The sequence below is a fragment of the Falco biarmicus genome, chromosome 2 (genome assembly GCF_023638135.1).
Source record: "Falco biarmicus isolate bFalBia1 chromosome 2, bFalBia1.pri, whole genome shotgun sequence".
Lineage (NCBI taxonomy): Eukaryota > Metazoa > Chordata > Aves > Falconiformes > Falconidae > Falco > Falco biarmicus.
The window spans coordinates 8,505,406-8,519,786 of NC_079289.1; the positions used below are offsets into that span (position 1 = coordinate 8,505,406).

The 14,381-nt window shown below is 40.8% G+C and overlaps 1 protein-coding gene across 22 annotated transcripts in view; it reads left to right on the plus strand.

The window, feature by feature from the left end:
• The window catches only part of DLG2 (discs large MAGUK scaffold protein 2), a 1,040,391-nt gene extending 1,026,643 nt beyond the window's left edge, over positions 1-13,748 (plus strand). For all 22 annotated transcript variants that reach the window (XM_056327218.1, XM_056327222.1, XM_056327223.1 and 19 more), the window contains 6 exons: positions 938-988; positions 1,752-1,853; positions 2,817-2,989; positions 3,700-3,809; positions 9,535-9,626; positions 10,672-13,748. In XM_056327218.1, the coding sequence (XP_056183193.1) occupies positions 938-988; positions 1,752-1,853; positions 2,817-2,989; positions 3,700-3,809; positions 9,535-9,626; positions 10,672-10,778 (635 nt within the window). In that variant the 3' untranslated portion in view covers positions 10,779-13,748. The remainder of the gene's footprint in view (positions 1-937; positions 989-1,751; positions 1,854-2,816; positions 2,990-3,699; positions 3,810-9,534; positions 9,627-10,671) is intronic.
• Positions 13,749-14,381: the final 633 nt, after the last annotated feature.

Below are 14,381 nucleotides of genomic sequence, written 5' to 3' on the forward strand. Positions count from 1 at the left end.
TTTCTTCTGTAGTATGCAAATTAGTTGCAAAAGCCCATCTGTGGATTTTCTCAGAGACAAGCACTGAACTGAGTAAAAATAAAATCGTAATTTTAAACTTTGCTAAGTCTTAAGTGCTATTTAGAACCTGCCAGAACCCTTACGTGGTACCAACTATGCGACAGTGACCCAGAAAGAGAAATGCAGAGGGATTATTCATGCATTAGGTTAAAGAATCCTTCTCCATCTCCTTTTGCGCCCCCACAGAGGGGAGGACAGTGATGCATCGGGGCCATGCACCTGCACCCAAGTCATGGTCCATATAATGCCGCTTGTTTCTCTTGGCAAATGTCTCTGCTCTAGTTCCCTAAATATCACCATGAGGAAACGGCCCTATCCTAACAGGAGTGGAGAGAGGATAAGTGTGTAAAATATGATGCTGTGAGATTTGTGTTCAGGGAAAGGATAAGGGTCAGAAAATAGCTCATAGCTAGATGTCAGGCTGTGGATAAACTAGACTATGGAGGTTATGCACAGAAGGACAATCAACCAAAACGTATATATTCTGAGGATAAAAATAGTTTAGGCAGCTTGTGGATTTTCTCTGCTGCAGCATGTTAGAGCCTTAACAATTGGAGAAGCAAAATAATTGCATCTTAAATTTCTGCGCCATCCTTGTAAACAGCCTTGCTACCAAATCAATAAATGAAGCCTTACTACTCAACATTGAAAAAGCCCAATTTCAGCAAAGAGAATTGAAACACATGGCAGGGGAGGGAAGGGAAATAAAGAAGGGGTCTCCACACCTTGAAGTTATGAGGGACTTTGGAATGGTTCAGGTGAGAGCATTACCAGGGAGAAGTGTCGAACCCGGTCTCTATGTGAAACGTTTTATCAAGCTTTAGTACTTGACCTGCTGCTTGTCAGCTTCAATTTCTTCTCTTTCTTCTCTCATCAGGAGGCCAAGAAGACTGCATCCTTTCTTATGAACCTGTCACAAGACAAGAAAGTAAGTTTCATTTCCTTTTCTGTCACTGTTCCTTGTATTTTTCATTTCATAATTTGGGGGCCAGCAGTAAACCTTGCTGTGCCAGCTCCAGACTCTCTGTGGCTCCTTTTTCTCGGCCACTCAATTTATTACAATTTCTTACAAAGGAAGCAATGTAAGTGTCTCCCTTGCTAGCCCCCAAGTCCTAACATTCTCAGGACTTTCCCCTATATACTCTCATGGGCTTTGCTAATAATTATGTTAATCAGTCTACAAAATATTGTTGCAGATTTGCTAGATATCCTGCAATATTGTTACATGGGAAGCCTTTATTATTTTCCTTCTCATGTGGTATGTGCCTCTAGCCAGGACAGATGAACCTATGGGAAGGGAACTGAAAATGGAAGTGCTCTCACCTGATTTAATGGGGGACGCACTCGTGTAACTGAGGAGAAAGAAATCCTACAATATCCTTTCCATGCCTCATGAGAGAGTCCATCTGCAAGCATTAGGGAGTCAGCTTGTTAAGCAATAGCAAATATATATACCTCCACATAGTCCTTTGACTACATGTGTGTGCATCGCCACAGAGCTCTGCAAAATGAGTGATACTCATTCAGTTTTCGTTTAGCCATGTCAATAAATAAGTTATTCATCAATAAAATGTACACTTAAGTTTTCACTTCATACATAAAGGCAATAACTCTGGTTAGCAGATCTTTGAGAAGATTTACTGTTATTGTCAGTAAATTCATCAAAATGTGCTTTTCTTTTTGTTGTTCAGTTAATTACACCAGGCCGGTTATTATTCTGGGTCCTATGAAAGATCGGATCAACGATGACTTGATATCTGAATTCCCTGATAAGTTTGGGTCGTGTGTACCACGTAAGTATGATTTTATTCCTATTTCTGCAGCTGAGTGAGCTGTATCCCTTGGTGCCACACATTAAGTAAATTGCTGTAAAAGCAGCATCCGTGAACTACATGTAGCTGAGTTTCTCAAAAGCCATGTTTCCATAGGACAAAAAAGGGGAAAGGAACAAACAGAAAAAGATTGTGAAGGTCTGGAAAGAATTTCTCAAAAGAATTGTCTCAAAAGCTGTAGCATTTTTGAAATAAGGAGCCTTCCACCCACTGACTCAGTTTACTAATCAATTAATCTGTGATGTCTTAAATGGGATAAAGTTTGAAGTACTGGTAAAATGTGAAATATTTCAACTCAGTTACACAGCATCCATCAATAAAAATACAGAGCGATCTGTGATTTGTGTGAGATCTAGACTGTCTAATCTGCAAGCAATGTTGGACCCTGAATAAAGCAGAGTATTTATATATTGGATCCTTAGAGCTCACTGGGTGTTTATTTCCAGCCCCTCGTTGCAGTCATAGTTCATTCTAAACCGTTGTCTCTGCAAATACACCAGCTTAAAACTGCTAGAGGTGAGATCAGAGTCAGGCTTATAATTAAGTCTAAATTGAACTGATGATATGACAATTAATTTCATCACTGTAATAGGATTAGATTTGCAATCCGGAATGCATTTTGTATTTGAGGTTTGTGCATGTTCCTGCTGAAAAAAATGTGGAATTCTGGTAAAACCTAATTTTACAGTAGCCTTTAAGTATTAATTAGAGGTAAACATCTGAAGGTACTAGTACAAAAAGGCAGCTTTATTGTCATAACTCCATTGAAAACAGTGTGTAATAGCCAAAGATCTCCTCCCAAATGTGGAGTAGCTCCACTTAAAGCAGACACAGCATTGCCACTGAGCAAACGTTAATTACTGCATTTTTTCACATCAAATGTTTTCACAGACTTCTTGATCTTCCATCTCTTGTTTCATGCAGATACCACACGGCCAAAGCGTGACTATGAAGTGGATGGAAGAGATTATCATTTTGTCATTTCAAGAGAACAAATGGAAAAAGACATCCAAGAGCACAAATTTATAGAAGCTGGGCAGTACAACGATAATTTATATGGAACTAGTGTCCAGTCTGTGAGATTTGTGGCAGAAAGGGTATGTTGGCACTAGTTTTATTGCCCATGCAAGATGATCTGTTTTGTTTCCACATTGTATCTCAGACATGATCCTTCTGCCAAAAATATAAAATATCTGCAGAACGGCATCCTAATATTTATAGGCTTTATAATGACTCCACAAGCGGAGTCTCTGACTTTGAATGACAACAACCTTGGCACTTTCTGTACTTGAATTTGGTGCCACCGATTCAGAGATCTAACGCAGTGCCTCAGGTATGCCCCAAAGCAGCCTTCCCTCTTCCCTCTGTAAGACAGGTAAATAAACTTATCTCACTTTCACAGAGGCAAAAGAATGAAGCACAGAAAGATTAAATGACTTGCCTCAGGTGACTCGGGGAGTCTTTGACACAAACAAGGACTGAATTAACCAGTAAGAATGTAGACATCTTATTATTTTTATGAAATAATTTTCCTCATCTCTGAAGAAAATCCTCTCCCCCTGCAAAGTTCATCCCAGTAGAAATAAAAACCAGGTTTGTTCCCATATCTCCAGTGTATATTTTATATTAGCACTAAAGCAAAGGAAAGAGCGCAGAGGAGTGGAGTGCAAGACCTGGCGTCCCCCTTCCCTGGTGTGCCAGTAACAACCTCATTCCAGGGCACTGCATCACAGAATTGCTCCCCATCTTTTGCCTGATCTGCAGCAAACTCTGCAAAAATAAACACATCCTCATGTGTTTCCAACAGGGCAAGCACTGTATACTCGATGTGTCAGGAAACGCTATCAAACGACTACAAGTTGCACAACTCTATCCCATCGCTATCTTCATTAAGCCTAAATCATGGGAACCTCTGATGTAAGTACAAACTCCTTCAAGCGTTTTATTTTCAGGGTACGGTTCAAGTGGCAGAAAACAGGTCTTCAGTCTACATTTGCCTGTCCTCTAAAATCAGTAATAACGAGAGGAATTGCCCTCCCTACCTGCCATCCACTCTATCCTGGCACCTCAAGGAACAAGCCAAAGCTGCCTTTGAACCTTTCACACTGCGACATGTGGGCTAACGTGCTGGACCATGGTCCTGCCAGTGCTCAGTGTACTTGTTCCAACCTGTGCAGCAAGTTCTCCGAGGACTCATGTGGCATGGCTTGTTCCATCTAGCCTTGGGTGCTCCTGAGGTGTAGAGTCTGGTCACAGGGGTGAACCAGAAGGTAAACCTGTGTCAGATTTGCAGTGTGCGCCTCTTCATTAGCCCTTCAGCTACTTGAAGGTCTGTAAAAGGATAGGCAAGGCTACCCATGGGACTGGAAAGGGGCAAACATAACACTTAAAGAAGGAAAGAGAAGGCACCAACTTTATGCGGTCACCAGGGAACCTAATTTCAATACTCAGAATAACACTGAGATCCAGGGAACTCAAGTACAATAACTGAGAGGATAAAAACATTGTAAAAGGCAGCCAATGTATGCATATTGAGAGAAAATCGGTCTTATTTCCTTCTTTCATGAGGTGGATATCAATGATTGTATTGCATTTGATTTTTGTTCTAGCTCCATGGAACATTCTCGGTAGCAGCTATGGGAAGTATAGTCCAGAGGGAATCACTAGAGAGCATGTGCACAAGCATACGCAGTCATTGAAAATTACGTTGTTAAACTGGGAGGGTAACAGAAATCCTGCAAGTATATGTCCTGAGCTCTGCCCCTGTTTGGGACTACTTGTTATTTTCATTAATTACTTGAACAATTAATTGGACAATACTTTTGGAAAGTTTATTAATAACTCAGGGCTGAGCAGGTGGCAAGCACTTTGAAGGGTAAGATTAAAACTTGATGTAGGATCAGTAGGATGAAGTTCAGCACAGAAAAAGGACAGAAAATGAAATGCACAAGTACAAGCAGGGAATAAGCTATAACACTGCAGAAAAGCATCTGGCTTTTCTGGGATGGATTGCACAGGAATATGAATAGATGGATAATGCAATTGCAAAAAAGGAAACTGCCACTGTGGGCTGTATTAACATCAGTGTTCTGTAAGGACACAATAGACAATTTTGTTTTACTGGGTAGGGATAAGGCTTCAGCTGGAGCACTGGCCTGGTTCTGGGTTCCACCCTGGAAGTGGAGGAGGAATGAGGGTTACCTAGTGTCAAGGGGAGAAGGCTGTGGAGGAACTATGGAAGCGATCTTCATACTGGTTAAAGCTCAGGCTTTCAATTTCAAAAGTGATCAATTGTTTTCCACATACACTTACAATCATGTGAGAGTTATCAGCTTAATTTTCTGTGCTAGGGCTGAAACTTTGAACTCTGTGCCTTCCCCTCACCAAAGGCTCCGCAAATGCCTGGTAATGCCATAGGTACCAACTAAAATGTAGGCATCCCCCCTCCTGTGACAGATGCCTATCTGGTTACGGTGAGGGTGTTCACACAACCACTGGGTGACAGAGCTGGAAGGATGCTAACACGGCCCATCACACAAATGTGTATCCTCCCTGGCCCTGCCTTTTGGTGATAAAGGTTGTTGCACGCCCAGCCACGTTGCAGGGAACGATGCACAGTACGTGGCACTCGGACAGCCCCATCCTGACCAAAGCCATTTTGGGTTGGATGCCTTCTTGACATTTCTTTCCAGCCCTACAACTCAATTATATTCTGATTATTGTTGCTGCATAGAAGGGGAGGGGTAGTCTGATAGCCTACCTTCTGCATTGATTGTTTTAAGATCAATCTTAACCTACAGTTTTCCCATCCATAAAATATTTCCATTGTTTGTTTAACGCTGACACTGCACCTGGAGTGATAAAAAACCCCAAACAAATCACGCAATAAAAGTGGCCCTTACTCTGAAAAATACATTAGAGCCAGAAATGTGGCAAAAACATAAAGGCTTCATTTATTTGATGTAAGAACAGCAAATCCTTGAACAGATTGACTGAAAAGTGTTCTGAAGATGCAAAATATTATGACAATCATCCTGTTACTAAACCAAAGCAATGCTAATATTTTACTTAGGACAAAAGTTATGCAGAGTTAGCATAATTTCACTTGCTGGTATAACTCGAAAGTAAGCTATTCTTCACTCTCTAAATCTAAACCTGCCTCAGCGTTGACAGTATGGTAGGGACAAACAAAGTGAAATCCATTATGTGACTTTTAATTCCTTGTTCCTCAAATACCCTGTGGAAGACACCCTTAATTAGAAATCCAGACTTTCATGAGACTGCAAAAGTCTTTATATATCAATACCAGTTTGGGATTTTTTGCAGTAATATGGCTTATGTAAATAAATTAGGTAAATACAATACAACTCCTGAAAAAAAAAAAAAAAAAGGGAAAAATGTAATGAATGCAGGCATTCTAAATTAGTTTATCCCCTGCAGCCTGCTTTCCACAAGTGATCTTTTTAGCTAGTTAATCTATCTAATGTTTATTTCTCTTATCAAACAGTACCCAAAATTAGTTTCTAACAGAAATGAGAACTCTTTTATATAAACAGGATCATTATTTTTCAAGAATTGTCTTGAGAATAATGACATAGCTCTGAGTCCCTTGCTTGTGAAAATCATTTATTTTATTTAGTAATGGGCCTACAAATATATACTCTGACGTCAGTGACAGTGAGTTGTAGGGTGTGCGTAGATAAACAGATATAACACCTTTCCAACAGATACTATTATTTAGTATGGAGAAGTTTAACATGGTAAGCCAGTGCTCTGTGGGAACAGAAAGAAGACATTTTTATGACAGCATAACAGTGTTCACTCGGTCTTTTTTATGTACATAACTATTACAACACAAAGATTGTAAGTTTATCTGCCATAGACTATTGTTCATACAAATGAGTTGAAAAGTTAGTGTAACAGCAAAGTAAAACCATAAAAGACAAAAAATTGCTAACTGGAAGACGCAGAGAAACAAAGTCAAAAGATTTAACTAGCAGCAAAATCAGCACTTGAAGTCTAATTCTGTTTTATGCATTGTTCCTTTGCCCTCATCTAACAGTGAAGGTAAGAAGAGTGAAGGGAGCTGAAATTAAGCTTGCACCTGCACATGAAACCTGGTCATCACCAGTTCTCTGGAAATACCATACTAACACTAATGACCACAGCAATGGAACACTGTAAGGGGCTATTGGATGTAAAAGCAATCAGAACACACAGCTTGAGCTGGAGGTCTCCTGATCCTGCTTTTTTCAATTAAATTCAGTCCTGGCGATCAAATTGCTGTAAACAAGCTGGTCTGTCATCCTGCCCTCCCACCCTTCCGTCCTTGCTACCTTCCCCACCTCTACATGACTCCAGTTGGTTTAATCCCAGAGGCATCTCTGTTGGTGCCTCTCAACTGGCCTCTCTCTCTAGAAGAGGAGGACGGCAGTGGGATCACAGGGGTGAGAGCTGGAAGTAATGAAGAGCCTACCTGGGTGACCTCTTTGGTGGGAGAGGAAGACAACCCTGGAAAATGTGCCTGCAGGAACAAGCATTTTGAATTCACCAGATGTGCAGGTCCCTGGCTAAGGAATAAAAAGATTAGAAGGGACTACAGTTTGACATCACTTTTAATTCATCATGAAAAATGGACATCATGGTCCTCCCCCTCTTCCATCCTCTCTCCTGAAGGCACAGGATAGGCAGAGGCATCTGCGCAGTTTTATACCCCAGGCAAATCTACAACCTGAAAGCGTAATGCAAATTTCTGCTTACTTAAAAGTACTTATTATTTGAAATGCTTGTTTATATTTTTATTTGTATTTTCTCCTCTGATATTCAAAGATCTTGAGGAGTACTTCTCAAAAATTTACCAGAAATAGATCTGTAAGGAAGAGGATGTTCTTAGCACTGGAATATTGGCTAAGTGTCCTTAAGATGGAAATGTTAAGTTTGCATAAGAATTTGCAATGATATGTCCCACTTCAAGACAGAGTTTTGGTTCAGTCACCTAAAGATATGTTCAAGTAGGCATAGCTGATAAGAAGCTCACCTGAACTCACTTAGATAGCAATCTTTTTATAAATAGAATTAGTAGTATTGCAAATTTAGCAGCATGATACATATTGGCAAATATTAAAACTCTTTATATAATTCACAAATAACTGTCAGAAATTTTTAAAGAAATCTTTTTTGTCCTTCATGTTATAAATTTGCTTTCTGCTTTGCATTGGTGCTTTCAGAGGGATTTTTCTAGGCGGTTTTCCCAGCTATATGGTTAGTTAGGTAGATAGACAGCTTTAAGTCATTTCTAGAAATGCCTTTTTGCATCCTGGACACCTCACAGGGTAGTTTTCAGCAGCCAGGTAGGAGTCAGATGTAGCAAGTTCATTTTTTTACTGCACTATCATGCACATAATTTCCTACATGCATCACCCATGTCGTACTGTATACGGTCCATTAGCACATAATCATATGACTCAGAGCAAGGCATTAAATCAGATTTATGTAGAACACAAGATGCTCCCTTCTCTCATTTTCTTAGTTGCCTCAGAAAATTTCCATCATGTTTTAGGAAAAATGAATCCATGCTGTGAAAAAATGCTAGAACGGGCAAACTCTATTATTGCTAATTAATGTGGGTATCTGCAGGCATGTGTGTGTAAGGCAGTCAATGAGTATGAGCTTGATTCTTTGCAAGTATGCAGTGGTATTAAAAGCTGAGCGTGCAGCAGCAAGACAACTAATTTCTGAAAGTTATTAAATAATGCCTCTGTTGAAACAGAAATGCTCCACCAAATAGCAAAACATTGGCAATAACAGAATGTTAGTGACACCATCTATGTTTTTACCTTTATTGGCACCCTGTACGTTTTAGAATCAAGAAGACACACTTGACTGGGAATCTCACTAGTTAATCAGAAAGGACTGGAACAGAGAACATAAATAGATTACTCATCATAATTCTTCCTGCTGGAAAGATTCAGTTTGATTTCTTGTGATATCTGGAATTCATGGCCCCAGCTGAACCAAGAAGTCTCTCTGGAAGACATTCTGGGTCCTTCTGAGGCTTCCCTACACACATCCTCCTGACTGTGAGATACCTTCTACAGGGTCAGGAATCTCAGTGTGCTGAGTCCTGCCTTTAGCCATGATTTCACTTCCATAGCCAAAGCCCCAGTCGAAAGCCAGCTTCCATTTCAGCAGTTTGGCCAACCTTATTGAGCTGAGACAGCCAGCTGTGGGGCTGGGAGGCAAAGAGGTTCCTGAAGAAGCTCCAGCTCTGGAGGCAGGAGTGCTCCGAGTGCTCAGACCTCGAGACCACCTGGCTCCCAGACTTACCCATGGGTTCCTGATAACACAAGTCCATCTCAGTCAGCAGTTACCAGATTTGAGCCTCGTATTTTGTTTGGGAGATTAGAGCAGTGAACCCAAAATAGAAATTTAGTGGAGAAATGGGAAATAGCCTGGAAATGTAGCTTTATACTATAGAAGAATGAAATTTAAAACACTGAAACTGCTCCTGAATTGATGGAAGAATTTCACCACTTGATTCTTGTTCTGATCTCAATCCACTTGTGAGTCAGCTGAATGTATCTTTTAGAAAACTGTTCTAGTAAGAATCTAAACTTTTTGATGACTTCCTCTGTGTTTCTAGGGAAATGAATAAACGTCTTACAGAGGAGCAAGCGAAGAAAACCTATGATCGAGCAATTAAATTAGAACAAGAATTTGGAGAATATTTTACAGGTATGTTTGTATTAAAAACAATTTTATCCCCCAAGATATAGTCTCTTACTGCAAAAGAACTGGATCAGCTTTGTCTCTGGCCCAGAGTGCATACCAGTATACTGTGCCCGGAGTAAGGATTCCTGGCTAGAGACTATTGTTTCCCTGAAATTCAACAGCAGTTGAGGCGTTCAACTCCTCAAAAGGTTGATGCCCTGAAGGAATAGCTGTGCATTGATTTGATTCCCTCCCTGACCCAAAACTGCTTTTAATGAAGTCTGTAAAAATGTTGCATCATTGCATTTGTACAGACCAAAGAATTCCTTGCCAGCTCAAGATAAGAGCTCAAGCTATAGATCATGGGAGGGAAAAAGAAGGGCATCTTCTTCCTGACCTGGAAAAGAGAAAGATTTAAGACCTCCTCTGGGTCTCAGCATTTCCTCTGGCCAGGTTTAGGCAGCTCCCTAATCAGGGGACTGGTATTTGTGGATAACACTCAGAAGCACCCAGTTGCCCTTCCACGTGCTGCCAGTGCAAATAACCCAAAGTTCCAGATTTCTGCTGGGAGGACAAGGAATTTAAGAGTATAGACACTGTGCTTTATGTTGCAGTTGCTCTGTCTTCTGTCAGCTTGGGCCTGACCTAGCTAACTTTTGCAGCCAAGAGTGAGTTTATTATAACCAGGTCAGGAAAAGAACAGGCTGTAAATCTGCTGCTACTCATTGCTGAAGTAGCCTCTAAACCAAACGAAATGTAAAGCTTGGCTTGGAACAGTGGGAACCCACCACACTGCTCTCCCCTAGGACAGAACTGCTAGTTCTCTAAACCAACCAAGCTCAGTCTCCCCACTATAAGCAGTGGGCTGGGTCTCTGTCGTGGGAAGGTGCCATTGGTTTGAACTTAGTTGCCATCTGCAGGGGTATGACTTTTCCATAATCAACATCACAGTGCGCTAGTATTCCCTCTTATTTCATCAGTATTTACGAGTGCACTGAAAATCTGCTGACACTGGATGCTGTAGAATATCTCAATTAAAAGAAGTATCGATATGTTTTCTCTACTGCAGCTATTGTCCAAGGAGATAGCTTAGAAGATATATATAATCAATGCAAACTTGTAATTGAAGAACAATCTGGGCCTTTCATCTGGATTCCTTCAAAGGAAAAATTATAAATTAGCCACTGCACCTCTGATTACAATGGGAGAATATTTAGAAGAAAACTATAATATACTATTTGGAGGCTTTCCTGTTTTTGTTGCATTTATGTTCTTTGCAGTCAATGTGAATTTTGATGAATGTACAACACAAAGTGTTTGAAGCCATGAAGGACACTGATGGGTCAAAGGGTAGGAACAAAAAGATTTCTACCTTATAAAGCAAATTTGTTGTGTGCTCAGAGCACCAGTTGTAGGTATAAACTTTTCACATGGAGACCCTCTGTCAAGGGGAGCTAGCCACCTCCTGTGCCCATGTGGACATTCTGATCGATTTCAATGGCTGAGCTCAGTGTGTTGATTGCTTTAAAGAGAAGTTCCCAGCTCTTGAACCTCATATAGGGCTTGATCCTGCAAGGCGCTCAGCACTTGACCCCAGTTCCTACACATGAGTAGCCCGCTGACTTGGAGCCCCTTGTGATCCTTCCCTATGTCATTCAGTCCCATCACTTCCAGTAGGACTATTCATGTGCTCAAAGCCAAGCACAGGCTTAAGCGTTTTGCTAGATCAGGGCCACACGCACCTTGCAAAATCAAGCTCAGAGTACCTGGTCCACTTCCTACTGAAGTCACTGGTGGGATGCTCTTTGACTTGACTGGGAGGTGGGTCCTATTCCAAGCTTGTCATTGCACATTTGTAGTTGGTACTCCTCGACTTTGGTAACTATGCACATCTTTTGATTTCTGAAACCCAGTCAAGCATTTCTTTTCTCCCCTTTGGAAACACTATTGCATCAGGAACTAACAATATAGTTTATTTTAGTGGAGTTTGGGGGTGGGAGAGGATGGAAGCATTTCACATCACACACACGTGCACACAAACACATTCCCATGCGGACACACGCATGTATGAGGATTCACAGCACCTATGTTGACAAGGAGGGATACAACTGGGAAAAGCTTTAAAATTTTTGATTGTCTATTTTATCATTTATATTGATAGAAGGCACTTAAAGATGGAATAATTTATAAAAATAAAAATATATTGATGTATAGAAACTAATTTCTATAGGTAAAAATGTTTTTGTGAGATTTTTGTAAAGATTAATTAATTGAAAGATTAAATATTTACACCCTTGTGCGACTGTAAAATGTAAAGAGGACCATAAGTTGCATTATCCCTTTTCAGTAACAGATTCTCTATTATTAATGATGAGCAAGATAATTCCTTAAATTGTAGCTGTCATCTTGTTTTTCTCTCAATTTAATCCTCTCCCTTGCCTCTATTTAATCACGATGAACTCCTGTGGAAAGATCTCTTGAACTGACCGCCCCGTAGGACCTTTTCTGAACAGAAAAGGATAATGCATCTTTAAATTGAAATGGACAATTTTTCAGAAGTAAAATGTCAGTGCTTGAATACAGTTAATAATTTCTCTTTTGGAGGGAGTCACACTTCACCCCCAAATGGTTAATGATTCTTCCTGTTTCTTTAAAGGAAATACCAAAAGCGTCTGATCTTTCCTCTCTTTGCAAGCAGGCAGGTCACCAACTAACTTGTATCTTCATTCATTTCACAGTCAACAAGGGTCCGAAAAGCAAAAACTGAGGCAATGGACATTTGTGAGGGATTTGGGGAAAGTCTGTGGAATTGCAGTTTCAGGTGCAGGGGAGGGGAGAGGGAGCTATTTTTTTCTCGTTTCACATTGCCCTTCCTTTGTATACTGATGCCATTCTTCACTGCCACACACGGGGACTGCTGCGGGGAGGTGTTACGATGGTAAACTGAATGGCTTTTGCTGCTGCTGGACCAAGTCTTCTACAAAACCCACTCTCCTGCCTGCTGCGCCGCAGGAGTCTGATGCTTACGAGCTGGTGGCTAGAGTAACCCTAATGCTTAAGGACATTTTAAGGGCAAATGCTTAAATAGACTCCTCAGTTACTTGTCTATTTGAAGCTTACATTTCTACACCCTGTCAAGCTGACAGGTATCTCCAGCCAACCTCCGCAGACAGCGTGACTAGCTGGATGTTTGCAATATAGCCACCAGCAGTGACAGGGTTAAAACTACGGGCATTTTAGTGGCCCTGAGGTGGCCCCTCACTTACTGCCCTACTATGGTAACTTTGAGAAGTTCACACTTCTTTAACTACTATTTTTCTTGCCTGGCCAGCGCAGAGTTGTAAAGGAGGGTTTCAGTGAAGTCTTCAAAAGCGCTTTGTAACCAGAAGGGCTAGAAACTTTTTTTTTTTTTTTTTTTTTACAAAATATAAACAAATGAAAGCTTCGATTTTGGATAATTCTGCAGAAATCCACAGAGTGACCCCAGATCTTTGGAAGCTATGGATTTTCCATGCTGGCAAAGTACTATTGCCCCAGGTTGGGAAATAACCCACCAGACCTGAAAAACCAAGTATCCTAAAGCAGGAACTTCATTTTAATTTTCAGCTCTGTTTTTAAGCAATCAATCACATCTGCTTCTTTGTTTCTTAGTTCAGCATGCAGCCTTTTACGGTACTATCCTACTAGCAACTGTTTTGCTTTGTCATGTGCTGTGCTTTACGGTGAACAGTAACACTATGGCTGAGTACAATCAATTTTTCCATCAGTCCTTGGTTACTGTAGTAACATTATTTATTTTTCCCTGTCTGTTGTTTGTGCTTCCAGTTTAGAGTTGCCATTGCACTTCTTTTTTTTTTTTTTTTTTTAATAAAACATATATTTAAAAACAAATCACAAAGAGAAACAGTGCGAGGTCTTATTTCCCTTAGGACTTGTACTCCCATTTGTTTTGTGCGTTGACATTTTGTGTTTCATGTTTCAGCATCCTCAGAGCTGCCACTCATTTTTGCATTGCAGCTGTTCAGATCATACTGGGTGGTAGTGGGAGGAGGAAGAGAAACATAAGATTCATGCAAAATTATATCTGGTGGAAAAAAAAAAAGCCCAACCTCACAACCAAACAGCAATTGGCACCTGAGACCATATTGGTGCTAACACAGCTTAGCGTAATCAGATTCCTTTTCTGTCCGTGTAAAAGACTCGCAAATATCTAAACATGAGGCAAATGCTGGACCCTTTAGGAAAAGTGCCAGATCACACCCCTGGTGCTATTTCTCATGTTCTGGCACAGTGTGTAGCACCGTAGGGTCTAAGCAGAACCAAAATTATCGCAGCTTTTTGTCCACCCATGAATGATCATGACGACATCTCGCTAGCTTTGTGCAGATGTGCAATGTTACAGCCTATTTATTTCTCCTTGCCACAAAACATCTTCCGTGCACTGACTCATTGAGAGCCTGCTAACAGGGCTCAGTGAAACGGCACTCTTCACTGGTCTTACGGTCTGACCACCCGCCAGTGAAAGAGCCTCTTTCTTGTTTAATTCCCCCTTCCTACAGAGGTACCCTGTCCATGCTAGCGCTTTGTAATTTCTTTGGTAGTAAAGGCTGTTCCTAGATAAATATTCTGTGATGTAATTGTGTTTGTAGCTAGCATGGTTTGATGCTCCGGTGTGGATAGGGTCCTAGGAACCACCCTGTGAAAGTCAAGGACAAGAAATCTCTCCGTTGCACTGAAATTTCAAATCCTCATCCTGGAGAGCAGTGTGGAACCTGAGCT